The 22,000-nt window shown below is 45.0% G+C and overlaps 1 protein-coding gene across 2 annotated transcripts in view; it reads right to left on the bottom strand.

Annotated features, from left to right (window-relative positions):
- cfap74 (cilia and flagella associated protein 74) overlaps nt 1-22,000 on the bottom strand; it is a 209,875-nt gene that overhangs the window by 41,419 nt on the left and 146,456 nt on the right. For both annotated transcript variants that reach the window (XM_072477806.1, XM_072477807.1), the window contains exons 22-25: nt 15,095-15,223; nt 8,920-9,007; nt 6,049-6,222; nt 4,861-4,994 (exon numbers count right to left, since the gene is read on the bottom strand). In XM_072477806.1, the coding sequence (XP_072333907.1) occupies nt 4,861-4,994; nt 6,049-6,222; nt 8,920-9,007; nt 15,095-15,223 (525 nt within the window). The remainder of the gene's footprint in view (nt 1-4,860; nt 4,995-6,048; nt 6,223-8,919; nt 9,008-15,094; nt 15,224-22,000) is intronic.

Below are 22,000 nucleotides of genomic sequence, written 5' to 3'. Positions count from 1 at the left end.
TCAAAAGTGATCATTTGCATATGTGAAATAATGATCGTCATCAGTTTCCCATTCTCTCAAATTCATTTAAAGATCAGCTCAAAATGCTGTGGAGAGGCTGGAGACAAGCACATCGGATAAACAGATTCCTCACCAGTGCTGGCAACTTCCAGGTGTTGTTTGACTCATGGGAAAGACCATCATAACTCATTCACACCTGTGGCTCTCATGAATTATGTGCTTTTCATACTTGCGAAAGATCTAGCATAACTCACTGTCACAGGTGAAATATTCCCCATTTATGAAGGTGACAATGTTTGATCGAGGAAAGGTGTGCCACGGTTGCATGTTTTTAACCCTTTGAGGAACACGGCAACAATTTTGCACCAACTGAAAGAGGATTAAATTTAATTCACCTGGTTACCCAGTACACTCACCCCGCCTCCTAATAAATTAAACTACAAGAGGAAGAAACAGCAGAGGTTAATTTGCTAGACTATAGTCTGATATAATATTGCAGCATGTACTTTCACATAGCAATGCTTGAAGCAAGAAACAGTCAGCAAGCACCTTATGAAATCATTTCAAAAGTGTAAAAGCTTGCGCAACACAGGGAACTGCTTATGAGATTCCTCAGTCATAACTGTGTAAGGAATGAATTCCTACCTGTTCCAATGGCTCAGTAACACAGTCCGCCTCCAAGTCAAATATAAGACCATAAGACCATTTAGCATGGCCAATCCACCTAACCTGCACGTTTTTGGGACTGTGGGAGGAAACGGGAGCACCCGGAGGAAACCCACGCAGACACGGGGAGAATGTGCAGACTCTGCACAGACAGTGACCCAAGCCGGGAATTGAGCCTGGGATCCTGGAGCTGTGATGCAACTGTGCTAACCACTGTGCTACCCCATATGTAAATGTATATAGACTAAGATGATTTTATCCCTCTTCTCTGTCAAATTAATACACTTTAACAATGCTACAGATGGTCACAGTGACCTTGGCTACATACATTGGTTTCTGGTCTGGCAATACCTTGATTTTAAACTTTTACTCTTGGTTTCAAATCTCACCATCTCCTGTGACCTCCTCCAATTTGGACACCCTCCGTGGTATTTGCATTGCTCCAGTTCTCACTTTCGGAGCATGTCTGATTTTCACTGCTCCACCATTGGTGCCATGTCTTCAGCTGCCCAGTAAGCCTGCCTGGAGTTTTGGCCCCAACCACTCAATCGTCGGGAGACGGCCTCCAGGCAGCTAAACTGTCCCATGCTGCATTGGGGCATCTGGAGGCCAACTGGAAAATTCCACTTGCCGTCTGTTAATAGGCCTCTGGGCTGGTACCCCACCCTACCTCCCCCATCTCCCCTCCAGGAAAATGGCCCGGGGTTAGATCAAATCGGAGAACCCCTCTGATTCCCAACGATGCAAAAGTCCACGCATGGCCACTTCTGTCCCTCCTCCGGCCGGGCTAAAAGTCCAGCCCAAACAAAATGTTCTGGTCACTGCCCTTTCTGAGGGGCAAGAGTCTTTTACATTGATTTCTCTTTCAATGATAAACATTGGTCTTGCATAGTATTACATTTTGGAGGGGTTCACCGATTACCCAACTGACACCAAAAGGCATAATGTGTTAAATCTCTGCTTCAACTTACGGAATCAGACAGCTAAATTTTTTATCATCTGGAAAGATTATATTTGACGACTTTCCCCAAAACTGGGCTGTTTAAATTGTTGAAGCATCTAGCTAACTTTATCACACGTAGATCTGACAAAAAGAAGTAATGGCATTGTCATTCTCCGGGCAGAGAATCCTCTGCAAATCTCCATTGTGATAGCAAGAGGTAGCTACGATGTAGATGTTCGTGCTACACAAAAATCTATTTCACAATTATACCTGTCTGAAACAACTAAGAGGGCATTCTATTCAGGCGCAAGTTTATCATAGCTGATTAAAAATCCTAAGTAGAAATAAATTCTATTTAGATGTTGACATCCCTGCCGAACCTTTTCAGAGTTTCCTGTTCTCATTTCAAGCATTTTTAAAAAAATGTTCTCGGCTGTGGGCAATGTTGGCAAAGCTACATTTATTATTCATCCATTCCTGGGGTGAGGGCTAATCTTATGAAGAAAGGTTGAACAGTTTGGGTCTATACCCATTGAGTTGAAAAGAATGATAGGTAATCTCATTGAAACATAGGAGAATCCTGAGGGTATTTCAAAGGGGAGACACTGGGAGAGTGTTTCCACTTATGGGAGAAACTAGAACCAGGGGACACAGTTTAAGAATAAGAGGACTACAGTTTTAGATGGAGATGAGGAGATATTCTTTCTCTCAAAGGGTTGTCAGTGTGTGGAATTCTCTTCCACAGAGAGCAGTGGAGGCTGGGCCATTGAACTTATTTAACACAGGCTTAGACTTATTTATGACAGACAAGGGGGGTCAGGGGTTATGGGGAATAGGCAGCAAAGTGGAGTTCAGACCAGAACCCTGGGCAGGATTCTCCGCAATCGGCGCGATGTCCGCCGACCGGCGCCAAAAACGGCGCAAATCAGTCCGGCATCGCGCCGCCCCAAAGGTGCGGAATTCTCCGCATCTTGAGGGGCCGAGCCCTCACCTTGAGGGGCTAGGCCTGCGCCGGAGTGAAAGGCCTTTGGCGCCCCGCCAGCTGGCGCGGAAATGACTTTGCCGTGCGATGCATGCGCGGGAGCGTCAGTGGCCGCTCACGGCATCCCCGCGCATGAGCAGTGGAGGGGGTCTCTTCCGCCTCAGCCATAGTGAAGACCATGGCGAAGGCGGAAGAAAAAGAGTGCCCCCACGGCACAGGCCCGCCCGCGGATCGGTGGGCCCTGATCGTGGGCCAGGCCACCGTGGGGGCACCCCCCGGGGCCAGATCGCCCCGTGCCCCCCCCAGGACCCCGGAGCCAGCCCACGCCGCCTTGTCCCGCCATTCGAAAGGTGGTTCAATCCACGCCGGCTGGCGGGACTTCGGCCCATCGCGGACCGGAGAATCGCCGGGGGTGGGCCCGCCGACCGGCGTGATTTCCGCCGACCGGCGCGGCGTGATTCCCGCCCTCGCCGAATCTCTGGTGGCGGAGAATTCGGGACACGGCGGGGCGGGATTCACGCCAGCCCCCGGCGATTCTCCGACCCGGCGGGGGGGGGGGGGGCGGAGAATCGCGCCCCAGATCACTATGACTTTATTGAATGGCTGAGCAGGCTGAAAGGGCTGAATGGCCTACTCCTGTTGCTAAGTCCTATGTTCCTATGTGCTTGCTGCCCTGAGAAGATGGATTGCAGGCCTTAATTCTCCTTGAATCAATGCGGTCCTTGTGACGATGGTGCTCTCGCAGAGGTGCTATGTTGGGAAATGAGCTTTTTCATTCTATCCATGGACCATTAGAGGGTTATACTATAGTGCAGTGAAATATGCAATAGCCATAACAGAAATAATTTTGTAACCATTAAGAGCCTAATGAGCCTTTGTTATTGGCTATGGTTCTCATCGGCAAGAAGCATTGGAGGTGCAAAAAATGAGAATCCTGCCCATTATCTGCTTTTCTCCTTTCTTTTTATGGTATTTTAGATTTATAATAAATTGCATTAAAAAAAACCAAAGAATTGTGCATTCACTAAGGTTAAGGTAGTGCAGGTCATAAACACAGGCCAACTACAAGGCTGTTGTAGTGAAGTGACTGTTTAAACCCAGTCATTAGCATGGATGCTTCATCACAGGATGTCCAAATAGATTACTAAGTTTTCATCTTCTTTGTCTAGGGGTAGGCACTGAAGACACCAGCTTAATGCCTTTGAACTTCCCCATGAGTGAAGACTGAACATAAATGGAACCTTTTGATTTCCTTTGTCTCAGCCTGAGCTTCAAAGTTAGAAGCGGGCGGAGGACTCAGGTTTTTGAGGGGAAAGGAACGGGATCCTTTGTTCTGTAAAAGCAAGACGATGTGTGCTTTCTTGCTACAGTTTATCTGTTACTTTTGATAAATCTATGCATAGTTTACAGTCTACGCTGAGCATTCATTTATCTGCTTTTCAAAGTCTTTCAGCTCATGAAAAGTCTGAGGTCTCAATCTGTGAGCTCAATAACCAGTATTAGCAGATATTGCGCCTGCACAATTTCGATGGCATTCAGAATCAAACTCCCAAGTTCTAAAGTTCCCAGAGGTGATGCAACAGCAGAAGCTCTTTCCAAATACTAATAACGGCAGCATGAACTGCCAGTTCTACGAACATCCATTTCCATCTCTTCAGCCATGCTCGGACCCACAGAAGACGATGCAGTCACTTCCAGTTTAGATATACTCAAATGACAAGACATCTACACCACCAGCATACCCGTAAAAGTCATACCATATTTTATAAAAAGACAGAGCTCCCTTATGGAACATAAAGTACAAAATATCTCAGTAATTACAAAATAATTAATATTATTAATTAGCTGACATTTTTTTAACCAGTGGCGGGGGAGGCAGTGGCATAATGGTATTGCCACTGGATTAGTAATCCAGAGACCCAGGGTAATGCTCTGGAGGCCCAGTTTCAAATCCTGCCAGGGCAGGTGGTGGAATTTGAATTCAATAAAAACCTGGAATTAAAAATCTAAAGGTGACCATGAAACCATTGACGATTGTCGTGATAACCCATCTGGTTCATTAATGTCTTTCAGGGAAGGAAATCTGCCCTCCTTACCCGGTCTGGCCTACATGTGACTCCAGACCCACAGCAATGTAGTTGACTCTTAAATGGCCTCAGGGATGGGAAATAAATGTTGGCCCAGCCACATCCAGTGAATGAATAAATAAAAAATAAATAAGCCAGTCCTAGTTAGAAGCAGATATTCCACAGATGCTTGGTTTGATTACCTGTTAATTTCAGACTTGCAAATTAGCTTAAAGGCATACTCTTCAGCTTGTTTGGCTTTGAAAATGATGTCAATATTCACAGTCTCCAGAGGTAAAAGTACACCAAAACCATCATTAGGTTGCACGTCGATATACTGTAAATAATAGAAAAAAACAAATGAACAATCTAGCTTTGAGCTTTACTGTGCCAAATTTTAAATTTAGTCTTGTGAGCTGAAGACTGCACTCGTCGACAACTTTAAATGCAATAATTTTATGATATATTGCACCTCTGCAGCTTTACAAACATATGTTTTAGGATTCTTTAGTTAGTAGCTCAAGCACCAATAGATAAATGTACTAATGCAACTCTTGCTGTAAACCACAAGTCAACAGTTGTGGAAGTAACCTAGAAAATTATAATGCCTGAAGGTTAATAAAGCACACTCACAGTCTGTAGAATTGTTCACCTCACACTGTGAAATAAAGCCTGGATTGAAAATGCAGGTTACTGCCTATGCTTGTGATCTTAATAGGCAATACTGTATGTAACATTGAGCCATGATATCAGTCACTATAGAGCCCTGTCTTTTGATGCCAACAAACAAGGGAAACTATTTCCTGACACAGGTAGCATTTGAGCTGCTTCCTGCTCAGCAGGAGCTGATGCTGTACCACCATCAGAACCGTTATCCTTTATATTTTCCAGAGTGTCCACATGCAAGCCTTTACAGCCCTGACACTTTTTCTTCTGTTATGTTTTGGGACACAACTACACTTCAACAATTTAACCCCTGCTAATTAAAATGGCACATGGGGTCTTGACCATCCTGCAGGTTCCAAGCGCAACCTATTCTTCTGAGCCAGGTAAAAAAGATGCCCAAAGGAATCTAATGACATTATTAACACCCAAATGTAATTTTAATCAGAAACCTGTCCAGGAAAGCTGCTGTAACTTTCCCATCGAGTCAGCATGGGGAACCAAGGCCACCTGCCTTCCATATTTCAGAAACAGAATTACAGAATTGTTACAGTGCAGACCGAGGCCATTTGACCCAGTGTCTGTACTGGTTCTCCGAATGAACAATTCACTGAGTGCCATTCTCCGAAACAATGGTGGCCAGTGTGGGTAGTATTTTATCCTGCATTTTGGTTTTCCTTACTGATAAATATTTCATTGGGACAGAAATTCAATAATGTCTCTCTTACCTCTGGAGTGTCAACAAATCCATATTCCTGGCTCAGAATTGATTTGTTTGTGAGCTTGATGGTGGTCCACACAGCCTCATAGATAGTGCAATAACCAAAGTCAATCATTTGAGGACTGATGTCGAAGTCTGAGCTGGTGACTATGGCGTGAACAGTGAAAGGAATTGTTTTAGTCTAAAGGAAAAGACAAAGCCTGGTGAATTGTGGACATGTTTGTTGAATTATGTATTTTACAAAACAACAATGCATAGCCACCAAACTCCAGGGAACAAGGGAAAATGAGAGAGACTGAAAGAAAAATGTGACATTTTTATTTTGGATGTTCAGTTCAATTAATACTCAATCAAACTAAAAAACAGATTCAATGGGTGGTTTCTAGGGCAGGTGCAAACCTACTTAGTTAATCTTCTGTAACCAAAAAAAAAAAATCAGCATTCAAAAAAATCTCTCCCTTTTGCCAATATAGAAATGGAATATTTTTGATATTCACAATAAAATATCATATGCATGAACTCATTTTGGTATGGCTACCTCGACAAAGGGACAGGAGTAAAGTACAATTGTTTTCAGCGAGGAAACTATGTAAAACCTTTGCCAGGCCACAGTCATAATACTGGGTGAAGTTTGGGACTCCACACTATAGGAAGGATTTGAGCAAAAGAGAGTTGCAATGCAAGTTCATGAAGTTTCTACTTCATATGACGAAATACAATTACAAAGATATACTTGAGGAAGAGGAATGTTATCATAAGGAAAGAGGAGTGATCCGAGAGAGGTTTATCAGATTATGAAGAAGGAAACTGATGGTTTCCAGTGTTTAGGGGCTTAGGGCGAGGGAACAAAGGTGAGAGACTCAGAACAGAGAGCAGAAATAATCTGTTTGCATAGCAACTCGCCAAGGCTCCTTCAACAGCAGCCTCCAAATAGAGCAGATACATGGGAGCAACACCCGCCTGCAAGTTGTCCTCCAAGTCACACACTATCCGGACGATATTCCCATACCCTCAAAGTCGCTAGGGCAAAATTCTAAAACTCCCTTCCTAACAGCGGATGTCACACCACATGGGCTGCACTGGTTCAAGAAGGCAGTTCATCATCACTTTCCCAAAGGCAATTACAGATGGGCAATAAATGCTGACCGTACCAGCCACACTCAAATCCCAAGAATGAATATACAATAGTAAGTTGAATGCTATTGGGTAGATCTTTGCCTTCATCACTTGGGTCTTGTACAGGGGAAGTGGCTTGCTTGTCCTGGCATGTTGAAAGTCTACCCTTAGAGGGGCTGGTTTAGCACACTGGGCTAAATCGCTGGCTTTGCAAGCAGACCAAGGCAGGCCAGCAGCACAGTTCAACTCCCGTACCAGCCTCCCCGAACAGGCGCCGGAATGTGACGACTAGGGGCTTTTCACAGTAACTTCATTGAAGCCTACTTGTGACAATAAGCGATTTTCATTTCATTTCATCTTTAAGAATAAGTTACGCAGGGGATAGAGGGATATTTAAACAGTTTGGGGACATGGGAGTAGAAATATCTTGTGTGTTGGAGGATAAACACAACAGACAGGACTTTGGGGATCGCCTAATCTCCCACAAAATGCTCAGTCATGTGATCTGACATGATTGCTTCTGATGTTAACTCTTTACTTTCCAGTTGTGGGAAAAGGTCTGCTTCCATATTGTAGTTAGTAATTAGTATGTAATTCTATGGTGAAATACAGGTTTTGCTCCACATCAAATGCTGCGACTGTAGCATAAATGTAGCTAAAACATGGAATATGATGGAGGGCATCTCCTCGGAGGAGGCAGTCTAGGTTTGCTTCATTTCACAGTCAATTTGGGGCTTCAAACCTGTTTTAAGAGTTTGGGTCACTGGAAAACTACAATTGCTTTGCAGTGATACTGCAGTTGCGTATGCCAGGAAATAGAGGTATTTTTGAGTAATCCATATTTGTATTTGTGGGTATTCAAAAATAGGGTATCGCTTTAAGTCAGTTTAATTTTGCATTTCTGGATTTGAAAGAGTTAATAACTTCAGTTTGGTTCAGATGCCCGAATAGGAATAAGTTTCCCATTTGAAAACAACAGGGCTTAAAGAAAAACTAGGTTGTTGCTTAGCAACCAGAGGCCACCCTAGGACAGAAATAAATTGTAAGTTAGTTTTAAGATGGACCCAGGAGAAGCTGGACAAGAGACGGGAGATGCAGAAAGCAGACTTCTCAAAAGAACAAGAGAGTCCAAAAAACAGAGAGTTGGGACAAAAGTATATCTCAGGAAGACAGTTGAGTAAAATGAAAAAGTTGAACAAAGTCCTGTTCAGGAGAATTTAAGTAAAAGCAGAGAAAGTGCTCCGAGATAAAGAGACAGCTGCAAGCACCAGATTTAAAGTCAGCTAGGCGAAAAGCCAGACATCTGACATGAATCAAAAGGTGATATCTTAATACAACCTGTGAAGCAGGAGTGTTCTATTGACATGGCTGGCTACCTGAGAGATCGTATGGAAGTTTGAATGTACATGGCAATCCAAGGCAGAGGAATACTGAAAGGCGAGATTGAAATCCTGGAAGTGGATCCTTGGTGAAGGAGTTGGTCTATTGGTTTACTGTTCTGTGTACTTACCAAGAATATTAGAGCATAGGATCTATTTTGTAACTTGTGTTATCCGTATAAATTTGCATTCATCCGTAAAGATAGAGGTGGTGTGAAGGAGCAGTATATTATACTCAATCTTTTCATGTGTAATAAAGTCTTAGATAACTATATAATAATTGATCAAACAATTTTCTAATCTTAAATATTTTATTGTCAAGAGTGAAAATTTAAGATTCAGATGGACACTGCTTTGTTATATTACAAAAATTATATTGTAACCTGATTTGCCACCAATATGCTCATTGGAGCCTCCAAGACTCTTGTATTCGCATTGAAGTATTGTTTAGCATCTTCTGGTAAAGATTTCCTGAAATAGAATACATCACTTTGAAATACTGATTGTCACTTGCAGCTTTCAAAAAAGTGGGTGATGACAAAATGATTTTCTGTGAATTTCTAATCTACAAAGAATATTCCCAAAACATTCGATCTGTCTCACAAACATGATTATGATGTTGTTTTACTTTGCTTTAGTTTCAAAATACTGCTGCAATGTTCATAATTGTAAAATCAGAAAAAGAATGGAATGCAATCTAACTATTGTCATTTTAATTCAACTAATAAACTGATGAATTACATCATGAAAAGAGTAGTGTCCCAATAAAACAGCCCCTGGGCGGGATTCCCCGCCCTGCCACATTTCTGCCCCGACCTACCGGCGGGATTCTCTATTACGCCAGCCGGTCAATGGAGTTTCCCATTGCGGGGCAGCCCCACGCCGTCGGGAAACTACCGGGCGCTGGCAAAACGGAGAATCACCCCGGTGGAGAATCCCGGCCACTATCTACGCGCAGAGTACGTGACCTGGGGCGAAATTCTCCCCAAACGGCGCGAAGTCCGCCGACTGGCGCCCAAAACAGCGCCAATCAGACGGGCATCGCGCCACCCCAAAGGTGCGGAATGCTCCGCATCTTTGGGGACCGAGCCCCAACATTGAGGGGCTAGGCCGGCGCCGGAGGGATTTCCGCCCCGCCAGCTGGCGGAAACGGCCTTTGTTGCCCCGCCAGCTGGCGCAGAAATGACATCTCCGGGCGGCGCATGTGCGGGAGCGTCAGCGGCCGCTGATAGTTTCCCGCGCATGCGCAGTGGGGAGAGTCTCTTCCGCCTCCGCCATGGTGGAGACCGTTGCGGAGGCGGAAGGGAAAGAGTGTCCCCACGGCACAGGCCAGCCCGCGGATCGGTGGGCCCTGATCACGGGCCAGGCCACCGTGGGGGCACCCCCCGGGGCCAGATCGCCCCGCGCCCCCCCCAGGACCCCGGAGCCCGCCTGCGCCGCCTTGTCCCGCCGGTAAATAGGTACTCTAATTTACGCCGGCGGGACAGGCAATTTATCGGCGGGACTTCGGCCCATCCGGGCCGGAGAATCCAGCGGGGGGGCCCGCCAACCGGCGCGGCCCGATTCCCGCCCCCGCCGAATATCCGGGGCGAAATTCTCCCCCAACGGAGCGATGTCTGCCGACTGGCGCCCAAATCGGTGCCAATCAGACGGGCATCGCGCCGCCCCAAAGGTGCGGAATGCTCCGCATCTTTGGGGGCCGAGCCCCAACATTGAGGGGCTAGGCCGACGCCGGAGGGATTTCCGCCCCGCCAGCTGGCGGAAATCGCGTTTGTTGCCCCGCCAGCTGGCCGGAAATGCGGCGCATGCACGGGAGCGTCAACGGCCGCTGTCAGTTTCCCGCGCATGCGCAGTGGAGTCACTTCCGCCTCCGCCATGGTGGAGGCCGTGGCGGAGGCGGAACGGAAAGAGTGCCCCCACGGCACAGGCCCGCCCGCGGATCGGTGGGCCCCGATCGCGGGCCAGGCCATCGTGGGGGCACCCCCCGGGGCCAGATCGCCCCGCGCCCCCCCCCCCAGGACCCCGGAGCCCGCCCACGCTGCCTGGTCCCGCTGGTAAATACCAGGTTTAATTTACGCCGGCGGGACAAGCAATTTCTGGGCGGGACTTCGGCCCATCCGGGCCGGAGAATTGAGCGGGGGGTCCCGCCAACCGGCGTGGCCCGATTCCCGCCCCCGCCCAATCTCCGGTACCGGAGACTTCGGCGGGGGCAGGGGCGGGATTCACGGCGGCCAACGGCTATTCTCTGACCCGCTAGGGGGTCGGAGAATGACGTCCCTGCTCTCTGCTGCTGCGTCTGGCAAGAAGTGTCCACATAGGCTATCTCCATTTAAAAGGCGCAGCGGCCGCAACTACAGAATCACAGAACACTTCAGTGCAGGAGGCCTTCGGCTCATCGAGTCTAATCCCACTTCTCAATGTAAACGGCGATTGTGGCTGTTGGGTGTTTCTCTGACGAGCGTGACACCGTGAGAACAGCGGGGCCGATCTCTCCGCGGTACCCCCCCCATGACCGCCGTGGCCCACTCACGTCACGACCCAGATGTGCAAAGAGTCGCAATTCTGGTGAGCCCTCATCAGCCATTTCTAACTCTTGAGAACCAATGGTTGTGAACATACCCATCATGCACTCCTAATAAAGAAATACTCACATCTCCCTGACAACACACAAGAGTCCGATACCAAGTGGCACTGAGGTTAACATCATATGAATGTTAATCATAAAAGGGGACACTCTAAGTGTGAGAAAGTTTGAAACTGAAATAAGAGGATCGCAAAGATCCAAACCAAATGCTTTCATCTGAACCATTACATTCACATACCCATGAAATGGTTTTCAAAAAGTGCAATTTATTCACAGCGATAGAGAACCCGTGACCCTGAGGTGATATCATAGATTATCATAGAATTTACAGTGCAGAAGGAGGCCATTCGGCCCATTGAGTCTGCACCGGCTCTTGGAAAGAGCTCCCGACCCAAGGTCAACACCACCACCCTATCCCCATAACCCAGTAACCCCACCCAACACTAAGGGCAATTTTGGACACTAAGGGCAATTTATCACGGCCAATCCACCTAACCTGCACATCTTTGGACTGTGAGAGGAAACCAGAACACCCGGAGGAAACCCACGCACACACGGGGAGGATGTGCAGACTCCGCACAGACAGTGACCCAAGCCAGAATCGAACCTGGGACCCTGGAGCTGTGAAGCAATTGTGCTATCCACAAGGCTACCGTGCTGCCCTAAAAGAAATAATTGGATACTCGAAATTTATTTTAAAAAAAAGATTTTACTGGCCTTTTCCCTCTGGGTGCCGGACATTCTGCACTGTCTGGGAAAGACGAGCAGGCTGGAGAGAGTGATAGGAGTATTCAAATACAGAGCTGGGCCCTCCTCACCCACCAGCTGAGGGCAAGCAGACAAATCAGCTGCTGGCCTCCAAGGCGAGTCCGAGGGGAACCCGCCTGTACATAATTAACGAGTTTCCAAGCATAGAATCACGCCCACTGGTTGGCAGGACAGGAGCCAGCAGAACCACCTGCCACCACACTTTGTCTCAAAATTGGAGAATTCCGCCCTGTGTATGTATGTTAGACAGAGCCGCGCAGTATAGAAACAGAGGCCTTGACATCCAGGTGCACCCTATGCTGGGCGCCCAGGCTGAGGGTACGCTGATGTTTTGCTTGTTTAGCAATGTGGAAGGCAGTACGCTTTTGGATCATATTGAACATGCACTTCTTTGCTGCCATATCAGAGCCTTGGGATTCCTCTGCTGTCCAAGGATTTAATAATCTGAACTTAATTCTGACACTTATTTTCGCTTTTTAGCGTTACAGAAATATAAACATTGTTGTTGGAAAGATCATTTTCAAAATTGGATGTTGCTTTTCACTAGTGAAGTTGCTCAAGTCAGGATCTCCAACTGAAGCATCAATTTGCCTGGACGGCTCAGACTGCATTTCACAAGCTGTAGAGTTATTGACAATTTTGAAAGCAACACCAATGATGGATCAGTTGTGCAATAAATCATTTGTTTCTTTAAAAGCTTGACATTGTCATTTTTTTTACATGGTAGGCAGGTTATATCAGTTTGACTCTTAAAGCTGCTTAATAATTTTCCACAGTATTACTGATCAAAAGCTCATTTTAAACTCTCATTTCATAGTAAATAAGGGCTAAAGAGAAATGAAGGTTATTGGTTATGACCCCACGATAAATTTGCATTAAGTATTCTGTTTAGTTACTTTTGTATTCTGATTAGTTTTGCATCTAAAATAAACTACACAAACTAAGAGTTCTGCTGTCCAGTGAAATTTACAGTTTCTATAATTTATATCTGGTATAGAAATGATTAACTGTCCCATACATTGAACCTACCAAGTGCCGCCCATATTATGGTCAACCTTTATCTGTATTTGCCTTTTATCTGTTTTTCTTGTCAGCAAAACTATGTGAACATAGCATGAAAAATGTCGATTGAAACAGTGAGATCATGAGGAGTCTTGACATGATGGATGTGGAGAGGATGTTTCCTCTTGTGGGAAAATCTCGAACTCGGGGGTCACCGTTTAAAAATAAAGGGTTGCCCATTTAAAACAGAGATGAGGTGAATTATTTTCTCTCAGAGGTTGGTGAGTCTCTGGAACTTTCTTCCTGAAAAGGCAGTGGAAGCGGAGTCTTTGAATATTTTTAAGGTGAAGGTGGATATATTCTTGCCAAGGGGTGATAGTTTATCGTGGGGAGGCAGGATGTAGATGTGAGGTTAAAGTCAGATCACCCACGTATCTTATTAAACAGCGGAGCAGACCCCAGGGGCTGAATGGCCTCCTCCTGCTCCTTGCTCATATGTTTGTATATTTGTCTGGTTTCGCACAGTGGGCTAAGCAAGGCAGAACAAGGCCAGCAGCGTGGGTTCAATTCTTGTTCTGGCCTCCCCGAACAGGTGACGGAATGTGGCAACTAGGGGCTTTTCACGGTAACTTCATTGAAGCCGACTTGTGACAATAAGTGATTATCATTATTATTATTATTATTGTCTGCTACAATAAACTATTTTCATGTTGTGCTGTGTGTCTATGAAAATAAGATAATTCAAGATTGGATACCAGTCTTCACAACTCACTCATTAATGCTTTCCATCCCACTCCTTTTTGCTGTTCCTTGTTTGTTTGTTTGTTTCTCAGTTAGCCCTGAGTTCATATATTTCATTTTGTCATGATTTTATTTATTTAATAAGCATCATTAAAAAAAGAAAAGTTTAGAATTTTATCTCCCATGTATGCCCATCTCCTCCACATTAAGTGCTGGACTTAATGCATAAATTAATGAATGAAACATTTGCTAATCTTAATATAAAGAGAACAACTTATTTGGGAAAATATTATAAATTTAGCAAGTGCGTGACAGAAACCTATTTCATACCACTCGGTTTTAAATTCAGTAAATTGCTAGCTGGACTCCAATCTTAAGTGGTCAGTTCACTGAAGCTTTCATAGAGTCGCACGAGTACAATGACATAGTATTAGATTCCAACCTCTGATTTAAGATTGCAGAAATAGGATCTGATGTACTGTACTTCACCGAGAGCCCTGGTAATAACGTTTCATTATATTATCTCACTTGAAAGGTCATCAACAAAGTATTCAGAAGTAAACTAATATACCAATGAATGCCAAAAATTAATCCTCCCTTCGCTGTATTGGGTGCGCAGCGGGGGAGGGGGGGGGTCAGTTTACTCTTAGTCGCACTATGGATTAATAAATGCACTGAGAGCTCCTGCATATCTTTGAAATTCTACTTAAATACATAGTAACACAGATTTAAACTGAAGGCCAGTTACTATGGGAAAACATAATAAGAATAAAATTAACTTCTGTCCTGGAATTAAACTAATTGGCAGAAAAGCAAGAAACAAACTTGATGGGCCAGTTATGGGAAGATGCCTTTACTCAGCCTGCGAATGAACGGACACATGGTAGCAGCCCAGAGTTACAAGATGTTAAAGCTTCATAAAGGGATTAGTTCATTTTAGACATTTTCTGCTGTCAACATATCCTTTCTGCTTTAGCACATTGTACATCACTTTAAAATACAGTTCCTAAATTGTGGTCATGCTAATTTATGACTGCATGGAGCATGACTTGTGAGCTGGTACAAACAATATTTCTATGGTTAAATACACAGATTTATAAGTGACACTTATACATTTATGATTTCACTCAACCCTATTTCATCTCATTTTATGCCCTCCTATGTACCCTCCTGGCCTCTGACTTTTCCTTTCAGCGTTCCCCCCCACCACTCCACGCACTCCACTATAGAGAGCAAAGCACTCTCTCTGCAATTCCATTCTTCACAGACTTTATTCTGTTTCTCTCTGTGAAGTGCCTGAAGGTTTTCCATGTTCTATATATATATATATATAGATATAAACAAATGCAGGTTGTTGCACTGCTCCCAATTTGTTGTCAGTGTTGATGCTGCAAAACCCGAAGTATGGTTATTTTTAAACATCTGTTTTGCTACCTTCACCAATGTGGGAATGAAGCACTTACCTGGGAACAAATTTGAGTTGGAAACTGAAATGGGAATGTGCTTGGATATAACCAGTTTTTGGTAGAAGCTCCAAGTGATTTCTCAACTCTTCACACACTTCAAACTTTAACTGGAGTGCTGTGCTTGCCCTGATAAAATGAAGCATAAATCAAAGGAGGAATTATATGAGTTAAGTTGGGTTTTACTCTTTCACCTTCAAGGGCAGTTTACACAGTGGCTCAGGCAGCAGTTTACTTGTTTCATTCCAGAGCCAGGGAATGAAACACTGGGAGAAGGATCTAAAAAGAGAAGAAAAATGAATATGAGTTAGGAAAAGAAAGATAATGTTATTTTGAATCGCCAAACACCATGGGAACAGGCACATTAGATGGTTAAGTAGGGCAATTTATCATGTACTTATCCATCTCTATGCTATTTCTCACTGGCAAAACGTACAAGTTTAAAAGAACATATTTAAAGAATGTGGAACCTTCCTGTTGTATACAGCTTACTCTCCAAATACCTCCCTTACCAGGTAGGCCAGTGGGGAGCTTAATTCAGCTCTTTTGAATGTAGGAAATATCGCTCACAAGGCTTGACAAACTACATTTTGTTTTATTTTTTTCAAAGTTTTATTTAACAATGAACATTTGGTTAAAAGTGTACATTATGTTCTGTTAGAAAATGAGGAAAAGCACATCAGGCTTCACAAAGCTCGCCTTTTCCTTTAAATAATTCAACTTTGTCCATCAATCTCTCCAGATACGAGCAATACCACTTACTGAGCGGCGCTGAGGACCCAGGTTCGATGCTGGCCCCGTACTGTCCGTGTGGAGTTTGCACATTCTCCCCGTGTCTGTGTGGGTTTCACCCCCACAACCCAAAGATGTGCAGGGTAGGTGGTTTGGCCACTCTAAACTGCCCCTTAATTAGAAAAATGAATTGGGTACTCTAAATTTTTAAACATAAAAAAAAAATACCACTTACTGAGAGGTGTGGCGGCGAGGGGGATAAAAATGAGACAAGAAGCCTCTAGCTGCTGTCTGCCATTCTTGAATTCTTTCTGGCACAATCTTTCTCTCTGTTATTATTTTCTCTGTTTGCCTGTAATTCTTTTTCTTATTCTTGTTCCTCTTCCTTCTGCGTAGCTCGTTTTCCATGTATTTTTCTCTCTTTCTGTGTCTCTGGTATGGGTTTGACGGGCCAAGCGGTCTCTTTCTGTGCCGTAAATGATCCCTGTCTCACTTCCTCCTTATTTCTGCGTCTCCCACCTCCTCATTTAGTGTAAAGTAATGAGCAAGGCAAGTGTTGTGGGAAGTGATAAATACTCAGAGATGAACAGTCACAATAACTGCACCATTTACGACGCAAAATAATAGTCCCAGATAGAATAACTTGGTACAGAATACCCTGGTTCCTCCGGCAAATAGAATGTTGCAACATGACAAATTGTTTGGCTTAATTCCAAATTTACAACTGGTCACAGTTAGAAAATGAATTATTCCACATATACATTTTGCTCACAGCTAATGAATGATTCAATTCTTAGTCTGCCTCTCAAGTAATGAATTATTCTGTGATTTATCCACTGCTTTGATGAATTCTTTCAACATATTAATTTCAGAAACAAATCCATATTTACTCATCAATGCAAAAGTTTTTTGAGTTTCAAAATTTTAATTTTAAACAAAATAAATATAAAAATCTGAGACTTTGATTTCGAAACGTCATTGCTTCTTTCTTTGGCAGCCTTCCGTCTTGTGAAGCGGTGATTTGTGCCTCGGCGTCCGGTTCTGTGTTAAACATCTCCTGGTATTGCTCAGGAGCCCCATTCTACCGTGACAGTTTTTGTCGCACTTGCTGCAGATGGAGACAGTGGGCTGAGAAGGGGCAGGATTCACTGGCCTCCTTCTTCTCTAGGCCCACTTCTCACCAGCTGAGCTTTCTGTTTCTCCTCATCTCTTCCAATGCCCAGCCTTCAGAGGTCACGGCCATCAGCAACTGTTCTCCTGTTGTCAGTGCCAGTGTCTTCACATCCCGCATGCAGGTGTCCTTGTAGCAGAGGCAGAATTCCCGACAGGATGTCACCCAGTGATCAGTTCATTGTCTGGAAGGTTAATGGGTGTAGAGTCAATATCCATCCAGTGAACATGGCCGGGTCAGCGCAGACATTGTCAGTTTAGCAATGAGTGCATTGTGATGACATTAGCGTGTACCAGGATCTTGGAATCGGTGACCTTTCTTTGTCAAGGGATGCCGAGAATATATCTGACGCAGTAAAGATTGAAACTGTCCAACATTTTCTCCTGCCCAGTACATGTCCCTCAAACTATCCGAGGACAGTCGTGAGACCTGGACAGAAGAGTGCACTGAGGATGTAAGTTTGGTGTTCTTGGTCAGGTTGTCTTTTTTCACCACTTACTCAGCTTGGACATCAAAGCTGCAGCTTCTGCAGGTGTATGTTAATCACAACATCAAGCGGCAGATTGCTAGTGATTGCATGTAAAGCTGTCAACAACCTCTAGCATCATATTGTCAATGCTGATTGATGGTGGGTGTGGCAACCTCCTGGACCATGACATTTTTCCCTTTTTTATCTGTTCATGGGATGTGGTGGTGAGCTGCCTTCTTGAATTGCTGCTGTCCATGTGGTGTAGGCACACCCACAGTGCTGTTAGGGAGGAAGTCCCATGAATTTGGTGACCTCATCCAGGATTTTGAAGGAAGGGCAACATAGCTCCAAGAGTTGATGGTGTGTGGCTTGGAGAAGAACCTGTAGGTAGTGGTACTTCCTTACACATACAGCTCTTGTCCTTCAAGGTGGTAGGGGTCACAGGTTTGGAAGGTGCCATCGAAGGACCCTTTTGTGATCACTTCAACTTTCTGTCATCCCACATTTCCTCTTTTGTTTATTCTGTCCCATTGGTTTGTCTCTCTCACAAATCCTCAGAGTTTGTGCAGGAGGAGGAGAAAGTGTGTGGGGGTGTGTGGGGGTGTTGGGGGGTGGGGGGGGGGTGTGTGTGTGTGTGGGACGTGGATGGGGGGTCGCGATGTGGAGAAGGTTACAGCAAAAAGATCCCGGCTACCTAACGCAATATCTGCTGTGGACTCAAAAGGGTTGCATTAACAGCTCGGTAAAATGATGGAGCAGAGGAAACTCCTGGCCTGAGAGGAGAAACTGGAACCATTGGCAGACAGAAGGTGAGTCAAAGGGCAGGAATGGCCTGGGGCGTGGGGAAGAGATCACTTCAGTACATGGAGAAAATAAAGAAAGAAGTTATTCTCTACCTTCTGCATAAAAGGGTTTACAATTTTGACAGTGTTTCTTGTAAATACAATTATATTAAATATAATTGTTGTCTGCAAGAATATTTTTCGTAATTTCACAACTACGACTTAATCAGGAAAAGCTACGCTGGATTTTCAGCACCAAGGCTGCCAGTTTGAGTCGGTACATTTGCTGGCTGGCCACACCCACCTTGGTAAAATCATCTTCCTCTTGTGTGGTATTTGCTGCGGGAGGGAAGTGATAGGTGGGGTTTGGCGCAGGATGAATTTGGGCCTGCTAACTCCAGAAGCAGCGTGTCGGTGGCCACGGGAGCAGGCGAGTGCTGGGATGCGCTGGTTCTCTCACAATTTGTCCCAATTATTTTAGAAACTGTGAGGCCCTCATCACCCCCATGGCCCATCGTACCTTCCATGTCAAATAATCTTCCAACAATCAAATGCAGCTCTCACTCCAGCAAACTCGATAGTGAAAAAAAGGTTTTTAAATCTCAAGTATCTTTTTAAAAATTATTCATTCAAGGGCATCGCTGGCTGGGCCAGTATTTATTGCTCATCACAAATTGCCCTTGAGAAGCTGAAAGGGAACCGCCTTCTCAACTTCTGTAGTCCATGTGTTGCAGGTACACCCACAGTGCTGTTAGGAAGGGAGTTCCGGGGCAGCACGTGGCACAGTGGTTACCATTGCTGCCTACGGCGCTGAGGACCCGGGTTCGAATCCCGGCCCTGGGTCACTGTCCGTGTGGAGTATGCACATTCTTCCCGTGTTTGTGTGGGTTTCGCCCCCACAACCCAAAGATGTGCAAGGTAGCTGGATTGGCCGCACTAAATTGTCCCTTAATTGGAAAAAAAAATAATTGGGTACTCTAAATTAATTTTTTTAAAAGAAGAGAGTTCCAGGATATTGACTCAGTGAAGGAACGTCAATTATAGTTCCCAGTCAGGATGGCGAGTGAGTTATAATAATAATCTTTATTATTGTCGCAAGTAGGCTTACATTAGCACTGCAATGAAGTTACTGTGAAAAGTCCCTAGTCGCCACATTCCGGCGCCTGTTCGGGTACACAGAGGGGGAATTCAGAATGTCCAATTCACCTAACAGCATGTCTTTCGGGACCTGTGGGAGGAAACCGGAGCACCCGGAGGAAACCCACGCAAACACGGGGAGAATGTGAAGACTCCGTGCAGACAGTGACCCAAGCCAGGAATCAAACCCGGGTCCCTGGCGCTGTGAAGCAACAGTGCTAACCACTGTGCTACAATGCAAATAGCAGACAAATGTGATTTAAAAAAAATAATTATCCTTCACTGCTTCTCTGGCACCTGCAAAACCATTGATTTACTACAAATGCTGTAAAGGCTGTTAATCCAATTGTGACCTGTGCAAATACAGTATAAAAACCAATGAAGTATCATGTTTCTTTTATGAGGATCTCCAAGTCGTGGAGACATCAGTAATGGAGGGCTACAAGACCATTTCTGGTTGGGGACGATTCTCCCCAAATACATACAACAAGAGGCAGTCATGGTGGACTATTACACCAAACATTAGAAAGGACCACCAGGAAGCAAAAACTTATACAACAGCACAGATTAAGGTATAAATGCTTCCAAAAAGTAGCAAACTGCCAGTAGGCAAATATGAGAGACAAGAGAGTGTATTAATGATTAAACATGGGTCAAATATGTAAATTCTTACATTTAACTCTTGTATTTAAATTCAAACCAGGCAAGTCGACTCTGATTGGTCAAGGCATGGCCATGGGGAATGGACCAGGGAAAGGCTGTACCCCAGGCTTTTGTTCAGTTGAAGAAGGCTCAACGCGTGGACATGTTCCTTCTTTTTGCAAAGGGCTAAGCCCTGTGTGTGAATAGATTCTAGCACACGGAGGTGAGCCACTCTGAGAACCCAACTGATAATCTTAAATTGGTTATCAGTGTAATCCTTAGCACAATTGGGATTGTTTAGTAAGTGTTGTTCAATTGTGGAATCACATCTAATGTTGACTATGTTCTGAGTTTTGTAAGCATGGCCTGGTTGGGTACGGTCAGTACTTTGCTTGTTGCAAATAGCTAAAGGGATGTGTTGTTTGATGTGATCTGCCAGTGGTTGAGAAGTGCAGCCTGTGTACCTAGCAGCACATCGGCACTGAAATTCATAAACCACATTATTCATTTGTGTGGAAGACAGACATCTTTTTGACATGGCGGCAGCATCCTGTAGTGGAAATACCACTTGCGTTGCTACTGCATAGTAACCGTGTGAAACAGCTAGCTTCATCTGTTACTTAAATATTTGCGACACTTTATGATTCCAGGGTAATCTGAGGTTGACTGGGCACTTTCAGGACTGAACATGGCAGCCTTAGGCCATTCATGAGTTTGCGTAATATACGGCAAGCGATGATCTAATGGGATAGCCATTACGCGGCTGGATAGTTTTAATTTTCCCTATTTTAGCACCAAACCTGCAAGGTGAGCAATTAGCTCACTTATGTATGAAGCCACATAAATTCACGCACATGACTCTGTCCTTTGCAAACAGCAAGAAAATGTCCACATATTGTGCCAGGGACAGCCCTTCCCTGGTTCATTTCTGATTGCAATGCCTTGACTAATCAGATTTGCCATGCCTAAAGATTGGCAGTTAACTGTTCTCTCGTGCATTTTCCATGGAAATGTCTCTAAGAATCAGAATCTACTTGCCAACCAATCAGCAACCTCTTCTCATGCAGTATAAATTGTTGTTCCCTTTGAGATTTGGTATTCTGGCAACTCTGTCGGATGGGTACAAGATGAAAAGCTTCAACTGCCTGTCTCTTTTCAGTAATGTTTTATGATCTGCATCGAATGTATTGTTTGAGCATAGTTCCCCACTATATGTGTAAGTACAGAATAGAATAAATACTGATATTGCAGCGTTCATAATGATAGGTCTACATAGTGCTTCATAATTCTAATATGGGCTTTTGTCAGTAAGCAAAATGAATAAATTATTGTACATAAGATCTTAGAAATTCAAAATTAAATACTTATTTCTTTGTTTAAAATGTTTTATTTCTCAGGATCAGGGCAAGTAAGTATAATGCTGAGGAAAACATAAGCATAAGGAGGAAAAAGGGGTGAGTGGATGTGATATGTGGGTTTTGTGGGTTTGTGGGCATCGGTACTGTTTTGCAGGGGCCGGTCCCCGTGAGCGAAGGGGGCAGGGGGGTCAGGAGGCCCTGGGTCGTGGGGAACTGGGGTGAGGTTGTAGGAGATAGGAGCTGCGCCATAGGGGACGGGGCCAGCCCAGGTGTAAAACGCGGGCTTTTTCCCAAGCTGAGGAGGGGGGGCGGAACATGAGGGGAGGGGTGGTGCTGGAGAGGTGCTCACATCGGCGTGAAGGGGTGGATGGGATGGGGATTCCACACGGGGGGACGTTGGCAAAGGCGGGAGCGACCGGGGTCAGCAGGAGTCAGCTGACTTCCGGGAGTGCAATGGGGGGAGCAAAGGGGCTAGACAGTGGTCTAGCGGGGGTGGGGGGGGGGGGGGGCTGGGTTGCTGCTGTACTGACCAAAGGGGAGCTGGAGGTAAAAGGGAGAGTGGGGGCGGGGGTTCGCCGCCTGGGGGACTGGAGTGTGCAGGAGGCGGACGGGTAA

Source organism: Scyliorhinus torazame, chromosome 16 (genome assembly GCF_047496885.1).
Source record: "Scyliorhinus torazame isolate Kashiwa2021f chromosome 16, sScyTor2.1, whole genome shotgun sequence".
Taxonomy (NCBI): Eukaryota; Metazoa; Chordata; class Chondrichthyes; order Carcharhiniformes; family Scyliorhinidae; genus Scyliorhinus; species Scyliorhinus torazame.
This window is presented reverse-complemented; position numbering and strand designations above follow the sequence as displayed.